Source organism: Solea solea, chromosome 12 (genome assembly GCF_958295425.1).
Source record: "Solea solea chromosome 12, fSolSol10.1, whole genome shotgun sequence".
NCBI classification, from domain to species: domain Eukaryota; kingdom Metazoa; phylum Chordata; class Actinopteri; order Pleuronectiformes; family Soleidae; genus Solea; species Solea solea.
This window is the reverse complement of record NC_081145.1, coordinates 23,407,689-23,426,473: the sequence shown is the minus strand read 5'-3', so window position 1 is coordinate 23,426,473 and position 18,785 is coordinate 23,407,689. Positions and strand designations below refer to the sequence as shown.

Below are 18,785 nucleotides of genomic sequence, written 5' to 3'. Positions count from 1 at the left end.
ACTTTCCTCGTGTGTCATCCTCCGTGTTTGCCATCCTGGTAGTTCGACCTAACCTCCGTACCTCGCAAAAAAGACATTGGTCTGATTGGTTCTCTTCCCAGTTGGTCCCACCCTGGTGAAAGTGTCAGTAGATTTCGTCATAGTTTTTGTTCCTGTTACCTTGGTTTGGCTTTTTTATTTCACATCTATGTGTATATTCATGGTTATTTACATTGCACATCTGGGAAAGTTGGTGCAGTTTGTTTACTGCATGGTGGCTTTTGTACCAGTATCGATGGCTTTCCACATTTCTGTGGTAAGAAATAAAGAAATCAATACCATAACAGCCTCAGCCACCACTTCTGCTCACTTCACAGGCCGCTGGGCCTTCATTCTCAAGTTAGTTTCTACAATGCTGATATCATTATGTTGATATTCAGCTGGTAAGGTTTACAACAGCCAGGAAAACACCCCTTCCCCCCAGTTCTTGACAGATTACTGGTATTTCTTCACCTTCCATGTCAGGAGAAGAGAGGAAAGACAAAATTATAGTTTGACCTTGTAGCTGGGATGACCTGATAAAACCACTTCCATCAATCAATCTAAAGTGTTTCGGATTGACTGTAACAGAGCAAGCGTTGCCTTATAGAATCTATAATGTCGATGTTTATCGGCTGCTCCTGGTAAAAACTGATTCCTTTAATTATACTTGAAGACAACTTGAAATGCAGAAGGTTGTTTTATTCCTAACACTTGTTTGGTCGTTGCTGTTTTTGCATTTATCCAGGCTTAGGAACAGCACTAGGAGAATACTGGATGTGGCCTTCCTGTGGCTAAGGTCAATTTAGAGTGTCCAATTAACAATGAGTTATGGGGATTGGGTACTTTGTTGGGTACAAGCCAAGTTTCCCTTCCGCTGGGCTATGGGCTGCCAGAGGGCTTATTAAATATCCTCCATTAATTGTACAGCTAACAAAGATAATATAGCATCGCATAATCACAACTTATGGTTTAATAGATGCAGTGCACTTAAAGCATCAGTAAAAGGCATAGATTTGACTGAAACAGCGGTTTTCTGGTATATACTTAAGTTTTAGAAGTAAAATTATTTAAAAAGTAACCAGTGCGTTTAGGATTAAGACCAGGATTAAGCCATGATAGCTCAGTGGTTGGGCGAGTTGTCTTTCAACTGGAAGGTTGTGGGTTAAATTCCTGGCTCTGCTAGTCTATATGTGTCCTAGAGCAAGACACTTAACCCCATGTTGCAGCATGTGAATGGCAAACTGTAGCATAAAGCAGCTCAAGACTAGAAAAGTGCTATATAAATAGAGAATAGAGAGATTTTATTTGGTCGTAAGGAGTAACAAAGATAGTTAGAGGAAATGGAGTGGAGTAAAAGTTGCTAGAATTACAAATAACAAAGTAAAGCACAGATACATGAATTTTGTACTTAAGTACAGTAACAAAGTATTTGTACTTTGTTACATCTGCATCTAGCATCATTAGAGCCAGCCACCATCAGTCAGCCACCAGTGCTAGAACTTTACACACCAGGTGAGAGGGCGGAACTGGCCAAGAACACAGGGAAACGTGTGTGAGAGCTTGTGTTTACTAAAGGGAGGTGAGATAACAAGACACAGGTGAAAACAATTAGGAACAGGTGTGAGTAATTAGGGAAAACACACGGGACAGGAAGTGAAACAAAGAAGACGCACAGGGAAGAGGACCGAGGGTTAAACGACCAACGCAACCCCAAATTTAAAACTTGTTCATGTCCAAAGAGACCCACGCGTATCATAATAATGATAATAATTGTAATAAAAACCTTATTACAAGGCTTTAGGGCAACGTTTTGGGTGTGGTTTAACTGTTTATACCCAACTGTTAATTAGGCTTTGGTAATGACACTGCACTCTGCAACTGTCACACTAGGCTTTGCCAGGTGGACACCTGTGCACCCGTGTGTGTGTGTGTGTGCATATGTGTGTCCCTGTAGAAACCAGTCACCGGGGAGGGTAAACGGTGTGTTTTGCATCAACACTGTGTTAATAGTTAATTGCAAATGGGAAAGGAAAGGGAAGCAAGAGAAGATGAATAAAATAAGGGAATAAATAATTAGGGTTGAAGACCAAAGTGAAGTCGTGGGTGAGTAAGTGGAAAAGACTAACTGAGAGCGAGTGTGATGTGTTAGGTAAAAAAAAAAATCAGCAGAGAGGGAGAGAAGAGGAGGACATGCAAATAATAAGGGATGAAAAAAGGGGCCTGTTGGAGGAGGGAGGCAGATAGAGATAGAGATAACATGTGACAGTGAAAAAGAGAGATAATGGCAGACATATTTAATGAGGTCTTCCTAGATGTTATACTGAGCTGTAATTATTCTGCTCCCCTGTCTGCCTGGATTTGTACGCCCATGTGTGTGCAGCCCTTCTTAACATCCCCGCTGAACCAGAGTGAAGCAGACTGTGTCCCTTGGCACGAGAAGCCTCCATCAGCACCTGACTGAACCTGGAGTCAGGACGACTCCTCTCCAGCGGAGACACCTCATCTACCTGCCACTTTGGAATTACAGAGAGAGTGCATTTTAAAGGGGTTTTTAGTGGAAGGGACACAGATGTTATTCCTGGATTTTCTTTCTTACTTGAAATTGAATACGTCAGTACTGTACAATGCAACATGTGTTTATGGAGACGACAATTATTTATTGATTTTTATCTGTATTAGTGCACATTTTTTTAAATGTTATAGATATGAAACACATGTAGGTAGACTGCATATAAGAATATAAATAGAGGCTTTTGAACAGGGTTCTCATGGGTCCTTGAAATCCTTGAAAGTTTGTGAATTTGAAAAAAAAGTCAAGGACATTGAAAGTGTTTTGAAAATTGCCTTTTGAAAGTACTTGAATTGTGTGCAAGAAAGAAGTTCAGTTGATATTTAGGTAAATGTGTCCCTTCTTTTAAGATCTATGGGTCACCAAAGAAAATGACAGAGACTGACATTAGCCAAGATCCCAAGGACAATCACTTGTCCGATGCAGAGCGTGCTTTAAATCAATAAAAGTGGACACCATGGACGAAGCGGCTCTTACAAGTTGTCCTCTCATCTTTAACTTTGAGGTATTTGGTCCTGGAAAGTTCTTGAAAAGTCTTTGAATTTGATGTCAACAAGGAGTGGATTGAAGCATATCTCAAAGCAATAATTGATTTCTCTTTTGTTAGTATAGCGCCAATTGATAAGACACTTACAGTAAGAAACCCAACAGGAACACAATATGAGCAAACACTTGGCAACAGTGGAGTAAAAAAAATAAAAATTTTAACAGGAAGGAATCTCTGACAGAACCAACGAATATCTGCCTCGACTGGTTGGGGTAGGAGAGAGGAGAGAAATGAGGGGAAAGTTGAGGAGGTTAGTGAAGGAGAGGTGGGCGAATAAGCAGAAGATAATTTTGTGAATTGCCCTTATTTTGCCAAATCCATTCAATAATTGGTGGACTGACTTGACTGACAGCTCAAGTGACCTCAGTTTTTTCTCTGAAGAAGAACAGATACAAAGCTGTGTGTGTGTGTGTGTGTGTGTGTGTGTGTCGGTGGATGGGTGGACATGCATGCTCAGGATGCTGCTGCTTGACCTCAAGTTGTGATGGTACATGAGTGGAGATGGATGGCAGAGCAGCTGATGCCTCCATTTCACTATTTGTGTGTGTGTGTGTCAAGGCTGCATTACTGACACCTTCAGTTATTTATAGCTTCTTTTTTTCTTTCTATCTCCCTCTTCGTTCATGCTCTCATTCACTCCCATCACCAGCCTTCACTCCCGTTATCCTCTCGTTCTCCCTCACTCTTTTTTCACTTGCTCCGACACTTAACTAAACACACACACACACACACACACACACATCTGCCGTGTTAGTAACTCTGTCCAGCAGTGGTGACAGGAGCTGGTCAGCGTGCACTTTATCAAGACAAAGAGCTTTTTCGTCAAAGACCACGAAGTAAGTGTATGGTCAGAATATCGATATAGAACTCCTCCCAGGGTCTTCTCTGTGTGTGTGTGTGTGTGTGTGTGTGTGTGTGAGGATAAGCAGTGGTAGCTAGCAACAATGCAAAACAAAGATAAAAACCTAATTGCAGTGTGTAGGCTTTGTGTTCACATGAGTAGGTGTGAGGATAAAAATATGAGTGTGGGGGATAATGGGAGACAGAGAGCAGAGAGGCCACTGTGTGTGTGTGTGTGAGTGAGTGTGGACATTTTGCTCTTTTGAGGGCATTCTGGCTGGTCTTCACAGGATTATAGACCTGGTTTTAGGGTTCGGGTTTAGGTCAGCTTTTGATTAAGGGGTTGGGTAAGAAGGTGTGATGGTTAAGGTTGGGGTAAGGGGCTAAGAAACGCTTTGTGCATTTGAGAACAAGGGCATGTGTGTGTGTTCTTGTCTTTAGACCGTACAGTATAGAATATAAATGATGCCGCTTTATTCATTGTCATTCCATCGACAGGCGTCCGAAGTCACCTTCACACACAGTTCAGGTGAACTCAGGACTGCAGCTTTCCACAGTTAAATCTTTGTTGTCAGGGCTGTTTACATGTCAAAGGACCCACGGTATGTTTTGTGGATGGTGTGTAGAAAAAAGCAGACTCATCACACGTATGTTACTGAGGGCAGTTTTTTAAAGGGTCAGTGTTTCACACCAGTTCCTACAGGAACCATTACGGTAAGAGTGGTTGTCATGACATAATCGCCTGTAATCTGTGGGTGAGTGGGTGAGCTGATGCTGGTGCGGCACGTACTGTAGTCTGATGGTAATATCTGCCGGGGCTGGTCATTGTTTCATCTGATGATTGTTGACTGCTGCATTGCAGAACAAGGTTTGATTCAGTAGGGTACGTTTTTTTGTTTTTTTTGTGCTTCCATTCCATACCAAAATAACCAGCCCCTACAGTTCCATTCTTTATATACAGTATATACCTGAGCCAGGGCTTTACCATTCCAAACCAAACCACACCATGATGGAAACACAGCATAATTCCCTCATATACATTTATAAAAAAAATTGTACGAAACCTCGAGAAAGACCTTTGGTGTCCACATTAGTACTGACACAGGTTTCTCTTACTCTAATCATTATTCTTCATTCTTTTCACAAAGAGTTTCCATTCCTAAGTGCTTTTCATTACATAGTTCAGCGAATCACGGCAGATATACTACAGACAGTGTTACCGTGTTGAGCTACGACAGATTTTTACACATGACAGATTTTAATGTGGAATGTTTTTTTGAGGACGTTTTTGAGGACGTCACATACACTGAAACCTCTGAAGAAGGAATATCTTAATGGCCACTGTGAAGTGAAGGAGTGATGCCCGGAAGCACAGTTGGTTTCAGTGTTGAGATGAGCACATGCCTATTGTCATATTTGAGACATGAAATATTGTAGACCAATATTTTAAATTTTCAGAAATACTCAAAATTAGGATTACTTAAAATTAGGGACACACCATCCAATACTATTATTGGGTATCAATGTGATGCAAGATCACAACACAACTCCAAAGCAACAACAGCCAGTAATTACATTATTAACCGTATTATTTAATTATACATGTTTACTTTGTTTATACTGGTGTTTATTTATTTGCTTGTCTGTTTTTGTCAGTAATAACATTATTAAGTACTAGTATCTAGTAAAAAAAAGTGCCATCATCCCTATTAGAATATAAATTGGCTATTACATGTTTACAGGTAATTGCAATAGAGCATATGCTGATCATTTTTGTGTGACTCTTGAGTGGTTTGATTTCTGTCATTACACACACTAAACACCTGCCATTTGACCAAAGTGGCAGCTGTACAAGGATACTGCGGTATAATATCTTAGTTAAATTGCCCCATATGTCTGTCTCTCTGTCCATCTGTTTGGCACGTTGAGAAATGAAGCTATGTTTCAGGTCACCGTGCAAATTGTGCCAAAGCTATGGGGTATTACACACACACACACACACACACACTGCTCTCTCTTTGCTGACAGCAGGGCTCAGAGAGTGGGTAATGAGAAAAGGTCCTCTTGCATGAAAGCACACGCCAGCCCAACACACACACGTACACACACAGGAAAAGCAGGTTTGTTATATTTCTAATAATAACACTTGCGCCAACACTAATGTTTATCCATCAACACTGCACACAGACTTCTACCATTTAAAGATCATATGTAGGAGTTACAGTTCCCTTTAAGGTTAACAAGCTATTTCCTAAAATATGCATTTACTGTAGAGCAGGGGTGTCAAACTCATTTTTGTTCAGGGGCCACATACAGCACAATTTGATCTCAAGTGGACCGGACCAGTAAAAATAGTAAAATAATAGCATAATAACCTATGAACAACAAGAACTCCTTGCTTTTTTCTCCTTTGTTTTACATTTAATGAAGATATTTTTACAAAACATGAAATTTCTTGAGAAATATAAGTGCAATTTCAACAATATCGTGCCTAAATGTACTATTTACACATCACACTGGATCTAAAAAGGCACAAACATTTAGTTACAGGTATCTGGAAGAGAAAAATATTGCATTTGACATTACGTTTAGATTGTAATCATAGTGTGAAATTTTAACAAATTCATCCTGTGGGCCGGATTGGACCCTCTGGCGGGCCGGTTCTGGCCCCCGGGCCGTATGTTTGACACCCCTGCTGTAGAGCATATTTTTCCAATCCATATTGTTCCTTTTTTTGTACGACACCATTATGTAGAACTGAAGAAATGAGAGCAGGTTGACATGATGTGTACTGACACATTTCACAGCCTTTTAATGATATAAAGCCCATTTGGTTGATTTTTAATATCAGCAGGTGCTCCCACATTCATCTACTAAAAACCTTTCATTAATAAAGTACTACTTAGCTCACTATAAATACAGATTGCTCTGTGTAGCAGCAGAGCGGAATCACATCACGTTATTAATAGATTACTAAATCGTCAACTATTCTGATAATCAGTTAATTAATTTGAGTGTTTTTTTGTTTTTTTTTACCAGCTTTCTGATTTTTCAGCTTCTCAAATGTGAATATTTTCTGGATTCTTGGATTTCTGGATTTCTGGGATTCAATAATAAATGTGCTGTGACTTCATTTGTGCGACAGGTTTTATGCGTGACACATGACATTAGTCAAGGGCTGCAGCACTGAATTTTTTAAATCGACCAGTAACTGATTTGATAAGAAAATATTTGGTTATTTTTTTTAATAGGAAAACCTAGTTTTAGGATTTATTCTTTCTAAATGATTTGCGCCTCCATGACATTTCACAGAATATTTTTAAATTAACATTTCTTTCAATTTCCTGCAGTAAATGGGCAAAAGGCAAATTGATTAATGGATAAAATGATCAATGGATTTGCCCTTTATATGAGCGCATGTTAGGAGGAGGAGGTTGGAGCGGACGGATGACTTCGCAAAACATAAGAGCTACGGTAGATCCAGTTCTCCTAATTGGACGCCCGTCCTCGTTTAACCTCTGTGGTGCAACAAAAGATGGTAGGAAGCCTTTCAGAAGAAGTGTCAGGTTGACAGGTCATTAAGAGAGAGAGGAGAGTGAAGATTAAAGGTATGGTTAGCACACAGAGTGCTACAGTAATACTGTGAGTGCCCTGCAGCGAAGCAGCACACTGGCTTTAACCTCCAGCTCTGTATGTGTGCATCAAACAGATTCTGTAACAATAAAGTTAAACCATTAATCTGTCTGTCCTTTGACTGTCTCGTGTGAAAGTCAGTCATGTAAATAGAAGCCTGGTGTATTTTTATAAAGGACTGGCAGGTTGCCTGATTGATCTGAAACGTTACACTGTGCAGGACTTTGCTGTCCTCAAGACCACAAATACACCGACGCGCACAAATAAAGTTACGTTAAATTACTTCCTCAGTTTTAACAGACTTGTGTGCTCAGACGCTTCAGAACTCCGCTGCCTGTTTACCAACTACATATCAACCGTTTCTGAGGTGTCATGGAGGCAGAGAAACGGAATTACAATTAGTTTTTATTTGCACACACAGCAATTTAGTGATAGTGAGTTTCACCTCTGCATTTACCCCGTACTTGTTACACACCAATAGTGAACACACACAAACCAGGTGCAGGAGCAGTGTGCGCAGGATTTCCACAGGTCCTTGAAGTTTCTGAATTTTAAACAAAAAGACAGAAAATGCTTGAATTTTGTGCAAGAAAGAAGTTAAGTTGATATTAAAGTTAATGTCTCCCATGTTTGTTATATCGTCGTCCGTCCTCACGCAGTACGATAATTGATACATCAGGGCAAATATCGATATTCTAATTAATAAATGAATCCCGATAAAATTTTGATCGATTTCGATAATAAGCTCGGGACATATTATTTGATATCACATGAAAAAGTAAGCGCAACAACAACAGTATCGGAGTCTGTCGGCTGCCGTATGCCGGTAGGACACGCCCAATTCCCATTGTGAGCAGCGTCGCTAAAGTTCCAAACACAGAGAGGCCATGTTTACTGTTTTTGTACTGGAGATGTTCACTGTCCAGCCAAAGCAATTCGATGTGATAGTTGTCATAGCTGTTAGTTTATATACAATGTTTCAATAAGTAAAAGCTTGTATTATTGTGTAAAGGGAGATGACTCATGTTTACATTACAAAAGATGTGCACAACCTTTTATTTTTGCACTTCAATACCTCAAAAAACCCAATATAATATTATTATAGTGGTTTAGTTTTGACATTTATTTTGTCTTTGTTTACCACTTGAATGTGTCTGAGATTTTTATATGAGATTATTATTATTTAATAATTGTTTTAAATTGTTTAAATAAGTAGTTTTTTATGTTATTAAACTTTATTATAAAGTTGCAGTGAATCTCTTATTTCTTCAAGCTTCAGGATGTCCCTCACACTGGCAGCATCTGCAAAAACTACATATCGTGATAAGAATCGAGATCGATCAATATGGAAAAACATATCGTGATAAAAAAATGTTCCATATCGCCCAGCCCTAGTAAACAGTCTCTGCCAGGTTCACGCACCAGACATCACTACTTCATGTCTCCTCATGGTGTGGCTGTTCAAATGAATGAAAGAAACTTGTGTGTAAGTTACCTGGCCAAAGAAGAGAGTGTATACAGCGGGATAACGGTGTTGTTCTCTATGCACTTTTAACTGTTCACGTTAACATTTTGTTTCGTTCAGTTAGACAGATATCGTGATGTATCGCTATATGATTGTCTTGCAATATATTGATAATCACAGAGTCGCTGTATCGTGATATTATTGATATCATGTACCATCGTATCGTGAGGTGCCCTGTGATTCTCACGCCTAGTGTACAGTGTGTGTGGTTGTGCAGTGATGTAGAAGAAAACAAGTTAAATGTCACCTTCACAATTGCAACACTGATCTATGTGGGGATAATAAAGATGCTGAATATTTATAAACTTCAGTGCCGCGTCAGAGGTGTGCTTGTGGTCAATTTGCTTTACATTTATTTTAATATTTTAAAAGGCATTTACAATTCATCATCAAGATAATTGTAACCGTCTGTAGAAATAGAAAGGTTATGTTCTTGAATAGTTGCATGTAAATGTATTTCAGTACATTTTGAAGATAGTGCTGGGCTGTTTTCCACATGTATTATCTACACAAGTTAATCGTGGTATAAATATTCTAGTCTACTCTGCAAATATCACCGATTATTTGTCCTCTCATATTTTTACTACTAAAAATTGGACAGATGTAGATTTTTGCAAATAGCTGAGACTATATTTACTCATCGGTAAATTAACAACCTTTGAGTTTCACTCTTGACAGACTGAATTTGTGATATTTAAGATGAATCTGTTTAAAAGTCAGATTGTATGTGTGTGTGTGTGTGTGTGTGTGTGCTTGTTTATGCCTCTGACAGAAGAGCTTTTACAGTAATTCATTAGCATCAAGCGTCAGCAGCCTTGCTTGCTTTAAGATCAAGATGGGTATAATAAGGTAGGTGAGTAAACAGTATTTCTCCTCACCATAGACATTAGTGGGTGGTGTGCCCATCGACTAATGTCTGTGCTGAGTCAGGAGGTTATAAAAGGACAGCGCGTGATGCCGGATGAGATGAATGGACTGTATGTTAGTGATGGATGAAGCTGTTTTAAGTTGTGCTCTCAGAAAGGAGCTGGGCTTGATCCTCAGTCCTGTCTATACGGTGAACTTGTTTAACCTGAATAGTTTAAATGTTCTCTGTCTGAATGTTTTCTGGTCTCCTCTCTTTTGTTCCGTCATTTTTTGTCCATCTGCACTGTCTGTCTCTCTGTCTGTCTGTTGGTGTGTCCTTAGTTGTGTTAAAAGATAGCATGACATTTAAAACAGCAGGATAGGCTGCTGCTAGCACTGTGTGCCTAAATGTCAGCCTAGCCCACTGTTTATGGACCTCCTCTCCTCCTCTCCTCCTCCTCTTCACCCACATCCTGCTCTCCTGTCTTTCTTTTATTTTGCAACCCTCCGTCAACCAGCTGTGTTTCTCTAAAACTACCCAATTTTCCATCTTTAAGACTCTTTGTTTACATGACCTTCCTAAAATATCTGGACCTTTCTTACTTCTCTGTTTACTGACTCAGAAGTAGGACATGGGTTGCTGCAGTGTTACTGTTTATGTTTACAAAGGTAAAAAACCTTAAACAACTCACGGATGTGTGTGTGTTTCTCTGTGTGTTTAGGATCATCCACGAGGACGGCTTCTCTGGTGATGACGTTAAGCAGTACAAGCCTGTTGTTTACAGCAACACTATCCAATCTCTGGCTGCCATCGTCCGTGCCATGGATACACTGGGGCTGGAGTATGGAGACAAGGAACGCAAGGTCAGCACTCCTTTCTCGATGTGGCTGTCACACATATGCAGTCAAGTAATATACGTTGAAAAAAAATCGTTGACAATTTAATTGTCAGTAATTGTAAGTTAGGTCATAGCACGTCATTCTTCTTTTTTCTTGCTTTCTCTTCTGAAAGTGACGAACATGTTAATAGATGCTTTGGTTTTGTGACTGACTGTCGGCCTCGGGGCGACAGTTAAGCTTGTGTCAGTCATTGTCACTCAGTGCATTAGTCAGACGAAGACATTAATTTAGTTTGCTTAATGTAAACAACTTAGTCTAACTAATATTGAGCTTGTACCTGGATAAAGTGATTCATAGTCTCATTACTGCTTCAGACTTGGCGCATACACCAAAAAAAGTAGAAGTAGACAACCTGGTCTTTCTTCAGACAATGCGGCAACCACAAGAGCCGTGCTTGATCTGATTTGTATCACGATTAACATGTACAGCAGGTATGAAACATACAGAGTCACAGCCACCATCTATCTTGTTGTTCGTCGGAAACTGATTCAATACACACTATCTAGTCGGACGTGTGCGGCCAATAAATCCTCCACATGTACAGCGCCCTCCAAAAGTATTGGAACAGTGAGGTCAATTCCTTTATTTTTGACATAGACTCATCATAAAAAGTCTTAAAGTTTGGAAAAATTAAAAAAAAGTCTTAAAAATAAAGGAATTGGCCTCACTGTTCCAATACTTTTGGAGGGCACTGTATACTCAGACAACGTGGTAATTACTACAGTCCAATGCATTTTTAAGCTGTCTATGTGCACATTTGAACTCGGTTTTAAAGGTGATCCGATAAGTCAACTAATGGTTTTAATAATCACTGACTAATAGGCTATGACAATAGTTGTTAGTTGCAGTCTTCACACGCCTGAGACCATCATCAAAAATGGAAATGTTTAATTTCTAAGCTAAATAAAGCGGATTTAGCCAACATGGAAGGCTCCAGGAAACAATATACTCCTAACTTTCCTAGAAATAACAACTGAAGTCATTTTGGTTTCCATCAAATATTGAGTTTAGCTATATCTATCAATGCTTTTGAGACATAGGTCTCTTTGTAAAATATTAATACTATTTTATTATTATGTTATTTCATTCATCTGAACCCAGAGACTGAAACAATAAATGTCATTAACAACGAAGCATAATGCTCTCAAGTGCCTTTAGTCCGTGTTGAAGCAAGCCACCCCTGGATGAATGCCATGAGAGCTGATGGGGTTCAGTCAGAGGGCACAGTGTGCTTTAGACAGAGTTACTGTCTTTCACCCAAAGCACCAGGAGTCCAGTTCTTGTATCAGCCCAGTTTAAGTGTTTCTGAGAATGGCAACGATATCTCCCGTCGCTCTGACATCCATCTCTTTAGGATCTATTAAAACAAACCTGTCATAGTTATCGCGCTCTTTGGCTTGTCCCTGTGGTTCAGCTCTTTGCTGTGGAGAGCTGAAGGACAGTGAGACATAAGCATTCACTACCCACACTGATAAAGAAATGCCCACGTGTTTTCATCCATCAGAATTTACAGTGATAAATTTGGGGTCAACATGAGTAATAAAGTATTACAGCCCAAGCTGACATAGCTGGAAGTCAGTTATTGTTTTCACGCCTCCAAATACTATCCTGATAATATTGGTTTTATATTGTTTGTACAATATTTTTCTTCTTGTCGCATTTAGTAATAAACGTCAGCTCTTCACCACACAGATTTCTGAATGTTTTTACATCGGTTCTGACTCAGATCAGGGCAACATTTGTGCACTTCACAGAGTTCTTTCTCTCCTTGCTCACGGACCTGGGCATACAATTTGGTCATTTCTACTTTTTGGCTAGGCACCACGTACCTTTGATCAAGAGATTTAATCATGCCAATTTATGTTGGTCAGTGTGGATTATGTCACCACGTATTGACTAATGTATTGGAAACTCTGGAAATGTTGGGTGCTTTCACTGCCCTCAGCCAGACCTTGCACCTTTAGTTTTGACCAAAGTCGAGGAGGTCAACATGCGTTATCGGCAGTCTCATGAAAATCTCTACCGTGATTTGCACCGCACACTGCCCCTAACTCAGATGTCATCTTCGTGCCGAAATGCCTTAATCCAAAGTTACTTATCTTTGTAATTCCTCTAGGTGCATACGATACGCTAATTGAGGATTATGAGTCTAATCCGCAGAAGAGTATCAGTTCTATCTCAGTACAGAGAAATGTAGAGAGGTTAAGTACACTGCTCTCACCAAGTTCTCAAAAGAAATTCAGGTTGTTGGAGTTGTTATGATAGGAATATGCAATAAATATAGCCCATATATTAAAAGAGCAGTCAGAAAACCTGACTGACCTCTCAATAACTCTCAAATGAGTCTCAATAACCTAAATATATAGCATTTTGGTGAGGACACTCATATAATGCATGCAGAGCCCCTTACCTTAACTTGAAACCATCACAGCTAAATGCCTAACCTTAACCCATAACATAATCCCAAAGTAAACTCAGTTCTAGCCCTAATCTTAAAACCAATCAAAGTTTTAAAAACAAGCCTCACCGTCTTCTCTAGACATTGGCCTCAAACTTTTCCAAAGGCACTGTATATATTTTTAATCACAAAGAAACTACAGATACTGAGAGAAGAAGGTTGAAATACACATAACACGTATTGATCAGGATGTGGTGTCAGTGTGTGTGTGTGTGTGTGTGTGTGTGTGTGTGTGTGTGTGTGTTTAATATGTCTTGCTATTGGATTTGTGGTCAGAGATAAAGGAGGGGCCTGAGGCATGATGAGAGGTTATTGTTTCTATAGAATCATTTATATGAAATTGCACTGTGTGTGTGTGTGTGTGTGTAGGTGTAGGTGGGTGAGCTGATTGTCAGTGATGTGTCACAGGTAATGTGCCTTTAGGAATATTCATCCTCTTCTTTTTTTTGATTAAAATTAAACAAATTGCTTATAACATTCAGGTGATTTTTCAAAATGTTTGTACCACTGTAGTAAGTCCATCGTCGCCTCGTCATCACTGAATTTAAAATGTCGTTGTGTTGTGTAATACTGCTAAAAAAAGGTGTGATGGAAGTGAAGGAAGATGGAAAGAGGAAAATATAAAGAAAGGTGAAAATAAAAAGGTGAGAGACGCATGCTGTGTTTCCTTCATGGTTCGTTTTGTTTGGTACAGTATGATACGACCTGGTACAGGCTTGCATTTTGACTATACGCAACACAAATACACAAACTAGTGATGGCCAAAGCAGTTCTGTTTGGTGTACTGAATCATTAGAATCCATTGTGATTGTGAGTTGTCACTATATACACCAGACTGCTCTGTTATATATTGAAGATTAATGCATGTTTTCAGGATTTTGAAGTCTCTTTAACTGATCTGCGGTTCGGCATTGTTCGGTTTGACTCTTGTGTCGGACGTCGCGCTGATGACTCTTCCAGTGACGACACACTCTGACCAATCAGTGGCTGGCAGTTTGTCGACGTCACATTTTAGTATCGGCTCAGCTCGCTTGGAACCTCGCCAGTGCAGATACCAAAAAAAAAAAGCACCTGATACCAGGTGGAGTGGTGCCATTATACAGCTCCAAACTGAACCGTTCCACTTCAAATGGCCATAGTGTTGGTTTCGGAAGCCAGAAAGAGTTAAGCATGAAAGTGGACAGAACCTGATTATTTAAGAAAAAGGGTGAGAATGTGACAGCAGATGAGAAACAGAGAGAATCCAGCGTCTGCGGTGTTTAAACTACACTCTTCATCTGACTTCCCCTCGACGAAACCAGAGGACGTGTGAGCGTCTCGCTCACGTTCAGGAGAGATGAAGATCATATAGACACCTATTCAAACAATAACAGATCGACAGGAGCCATCAATTATGCTGACACTAAACAGAAGATGTGTGAAATATCTATGAAATGTTCTTTAAATAAAGCCTCTCTCTCCTCACTCTCTCATCTTCTCTCTTACAGTATACTCAACTCATCTGTCCCACCTTTTTTTCTCCAATTCTCTCACTTTCACCTTATCCCATGATCACACCCCACCCACACACACACACACACACACCGCCACCATCACCATCACCCCACCCCCATCTGTTCCCCTCCTGGTCCTGGCTGGTTGCTGTGGCAACCCAGTGTTTTGCCTTCCTTTCAACACATTCCGCAAGCCAATGTCCAAGGGCGGTTTGACACATACTGCACACACACACACACACACACACACATGCACATGCACACTCACTAGCACACATGGTGATAGGGGGCTTGAAATAGACTGCATTTATCCCTGGTGTACCAATCTTTAGACAGTTCTGCTTTCTTTTAAAAAAGAAGATGCTCCTGCAGGGTTTCTGTGCAACTGGTCAAATCTGCACACATGTTGTGCTTTGTCATAATTCACGTACAGATGTTTCTGTAAGTTATTGTTGTGCAAAATGTCATTACTGAAATGTGGATCCTTCATCCAGTTCCACGATGACAAAAACAGCCTGTTTTGCAACATCTTGCAAACGGTAAGATAGCGGAAACAAATCCTATAACCCCCCCCCCCATCGGATCTACTACCTGTGGCTGAGCTCCACCCCTTTCAGAATATTTAATGTCAATCAGTTTGGTAGCTTTTGAGTAATCCTGACAACAGCATCACCGTGCCAGAACAAATTGTATAATTTTATAACAATCCAACAGCATTTGACTGCTTATCTATGTTATGTATGTCAGATCAGACGTCTGTAGGCCCTTCACTCAACTTTTTTGTGTTTATTGTTTCACACTAGTGACATTATTTGGAAACTGCTTTCACAGAATCGAGCTGAGGTATCAAGATCCTAACATTATCAAGCGTTATTACAATTTAATAAAAGTTTCAAATCAGTCAATATTGATAATTATTGGGATACAATGAAAGACTCAAATTTGAGGAAACAAGGTAATTGTGGTTTAAAACTAGTTTATGGACAAAAACCCAACAGACCCAACCTTAAATTGCAATTATGTGCATAAACAGTGATATACAATACACTAAACCTTTCCACGATACATGGTCCGCGATCCCAATAATATCAGGATACAACGATTCTGTGATAATCAATATATGTCAAGGCAATCATAAAGTGCAGGATTTCTCTATTTATTCTCTATATATAACATAGAGAACAAGTCTATGAATTGACCGTGGATGGTGCATTTCTTAACTTAAGCTTTCTCCACCATTATCCCGCTGTAAACTCACTCTTGTTCAGCCCAAGTTTCCCTCATTAATTTAAGCAGCGCCACCGTTAGGAGACATCAAGTAGCAGCGTTTATATCATATTTTTTAAATTGAATTATTACCCAGCATTACAAAACCATTAGAAAACCATTAGTGTGGCTGTAACTCCTAACTACTTGCACATGAATTTGGCTTGTGTCCTACATACGATGAAAGTAATCTATCTTTAAACTCAGTCTGAGTTTAGTTTCAAAGTTTTCTTCAGCTCTAATGCTCTGGTCGTACAAAAAAACACTGTTCATATGTTTCATTCTTTGAAGCCTCTGAAAAGCATCAGTGGATTGTGAGGGAGAAAAAAGCCTAAAGCGAGAAAAGCTTTATTTTCTCTGTGTGCCAGTTTTGTACATTACTGCTGCATTATGCCCAAGGCTTAATTTTCTACAGTAACTGCTCCAGTGCTTCCTCACAATGTACCAGCCGCGCATTATGTGTGTGCATATACTGTATGCCCAACCTAATTTGTTCAAGGTCGGTAGACCTGCTTGAGTCACTCACAAACGCACACAAACTGCAAACACAGCACAAGCTGGAGATGTTCATCAACCATATTTACTCTGATTTTATTTTGTTGCAATTTCTCTAAAATAAAGTTTCCTCTTTATCTGAGCTGCGCTCATCCCTCACCTATAATCTCTCTCCTCTCATCATCACACAGGCCACTGTAGCATCTAATAGACTAAGGGACACAGCTGCTGTTTGTACACAACAACAACAACAACAACACCAGATAAGATAAAAACCCTTTGTGTCTCGATGGACTCTTGAGGGGAAAGAACGGAGGGTTGAGTCTGAAGGGACAGACAGACAGACAGAGTGGACATCGTCATACAAAATGGCAGAGAGCGGCGGACACCCGGTTGTTGTGGAAACCACATATTTATCCTCACGGGTTTGTCTGTCTGTGTGTCAGACTCTAAGGTGGGAGCATGTGACCAACGCCCCTCTGATGTTAGCGCTCCCTCTGCTCATTAAGGAACACATTTAGGAAAAATGTCAACCTGACATCTCACTGGAGGATGTTTTCATGCCAACAAAAGCTAATACAGTATATCATCAGTACAGTCAGTGAAACCTTATGGCCTTAACCCTTTAAAACCTCTGCATTACTGTAGTTACAAAACGCTTTGTGAGAAGCTGTTATTACGCAAATTTAACTCGGCGTCTTTTGTTGCCAGAGAGCAGAGAGTGGGACCAACACCTGTACATAGTGTCACAACCTGGCTCAACGTATGTGACAAAAAAGGGGAGACCACACATAATCTGAACATAATTTAACATATTTTAATTAAATTAAAATAATCAAATATTTAAACATAATGTGTAAACCAAATGTCAGCCGGCAGGCCAGAGGAAGAGAGAGAGCATCTGTGGCAGGTCTGCTTAAATAGCCTCTTGAGCTGTTTGCAGGTGTACTGCATCACTCACTCAGCCACAGCTCCACCCACCTGAAAGAGAAGGCACAAACAGCCCACAAGGGCAGCAAACATGACCAGCCCTGAATCCGTCACAATAGTTTCATTTAACATGCAACATCTGTTGTTCGTGTACAACTGCAGTGTTGTTTTTCTAAAACAGTATTTGTCCAGCCCGCACAGAGCCCTGACCTTTAACCCCATCAAGTACCTTTGGGATTAACTGGAACAGAGATTGTGAGCCAGTGCCCGACCTCATAAATGCGCCACAGAATGAAATGAGTGGACACAAATTCCACTTGAGGAAAGTCTTCCAAGAAGTGTGGAAGCTGTTATAGCTGCAAAAGAGGGACCAACTCCATATAAGTGCTTTATACTGTATATTGAATACGTCACTACTGTTTGTGCAGTGATGATTTTACTGACATATTTCATGCCAGTTATCCCATAAAAGGAAAAAAACATGTTTCTTTTGTAAGTTGATAAATTAGCTTAATTGATAGAGATTTTACTGCAGTTCTTGAATTCAAGTGAATCTGAGTCATCAAGTGCTACAATAAAACGGCACATATTTAAATCTAGAACCAGCTGCTGCTCCTCATTGTCTGAAAATGAGGAGCAGTGTTTGACCCATTTTAATGTGGTGTAATACTCCGTTTTTGTGAGGTGCTTATTGTCCAAAAAACATGCACCTGTTTTCCTTTGCTTTGAACGCGGGTGTATGTGGCACACATCTGTGAATGGCTACAGCTACACTTCATATGAAAAGGTCAAAGATGGACATTGTGGATTGTGTTGCATGTGACTTGTGGTGTCAGCGCTGCCTTGTAAGCAGCGTCAGTCCACATGTGTGTGTGTGTGTATGTGTGAGTGTCTGTGTGTGGGTGCCCGTAACCTGTGACACACACGCATAGACACACACACACACATGGTTATTGATTAGCAGAGCTCTGAATCAGCTTGTGCTCGTGTGTCATTATAGATTCCTTCCAGCTAGGTTAAGAAGGTCAGTGTATGGACAGGGCCTTTGCCCCCCCCCCCCCCCCCCCCCCCCCCCAACACACACACACACTAAACAACACACATGAAATTCCAAAACATCTAACGGTGATGGTGTGTGTGTGTGTGTTTGAAGTGTGAATCAGTGTGTGTACCTTCCTGCAGTGCTGAGCTCCCTTTGATTTTTCTTCTCTCCTCCCCTTCTGTTATTTTCGGCATCCTCTTTTCTGTCTCGTCTCTCCTCT

General features: G+C 40.2%; 1 protein-coding gene across 2 annotated transcripts in view; it reads left to right on the top strand.

Moving 5' to 3' along the window:
• gnao1a (guanine nucleotide binding protein (G protein), alpha activating activity polypeptide O, a) overlaps positions 1 to 18,785 on the top strand; it is a 91,193-nt gene that overhangs the window by 14,363 nt on the left and 58,045 nt on the right. For both annotated transcript variants that reach the window (XM_058645029.1, XM_058645030.1), the window contains exon 3: positions 10,704 to 10,845. In XM_058645029.1, the coding sequence (XP_058501012.1) occupies positions 10,704 to 10,845 (142 nt within the window). The remainder of the gene's footprint in view (positions 1 to 10,703; positions 10,846 to 18,785) is intronic.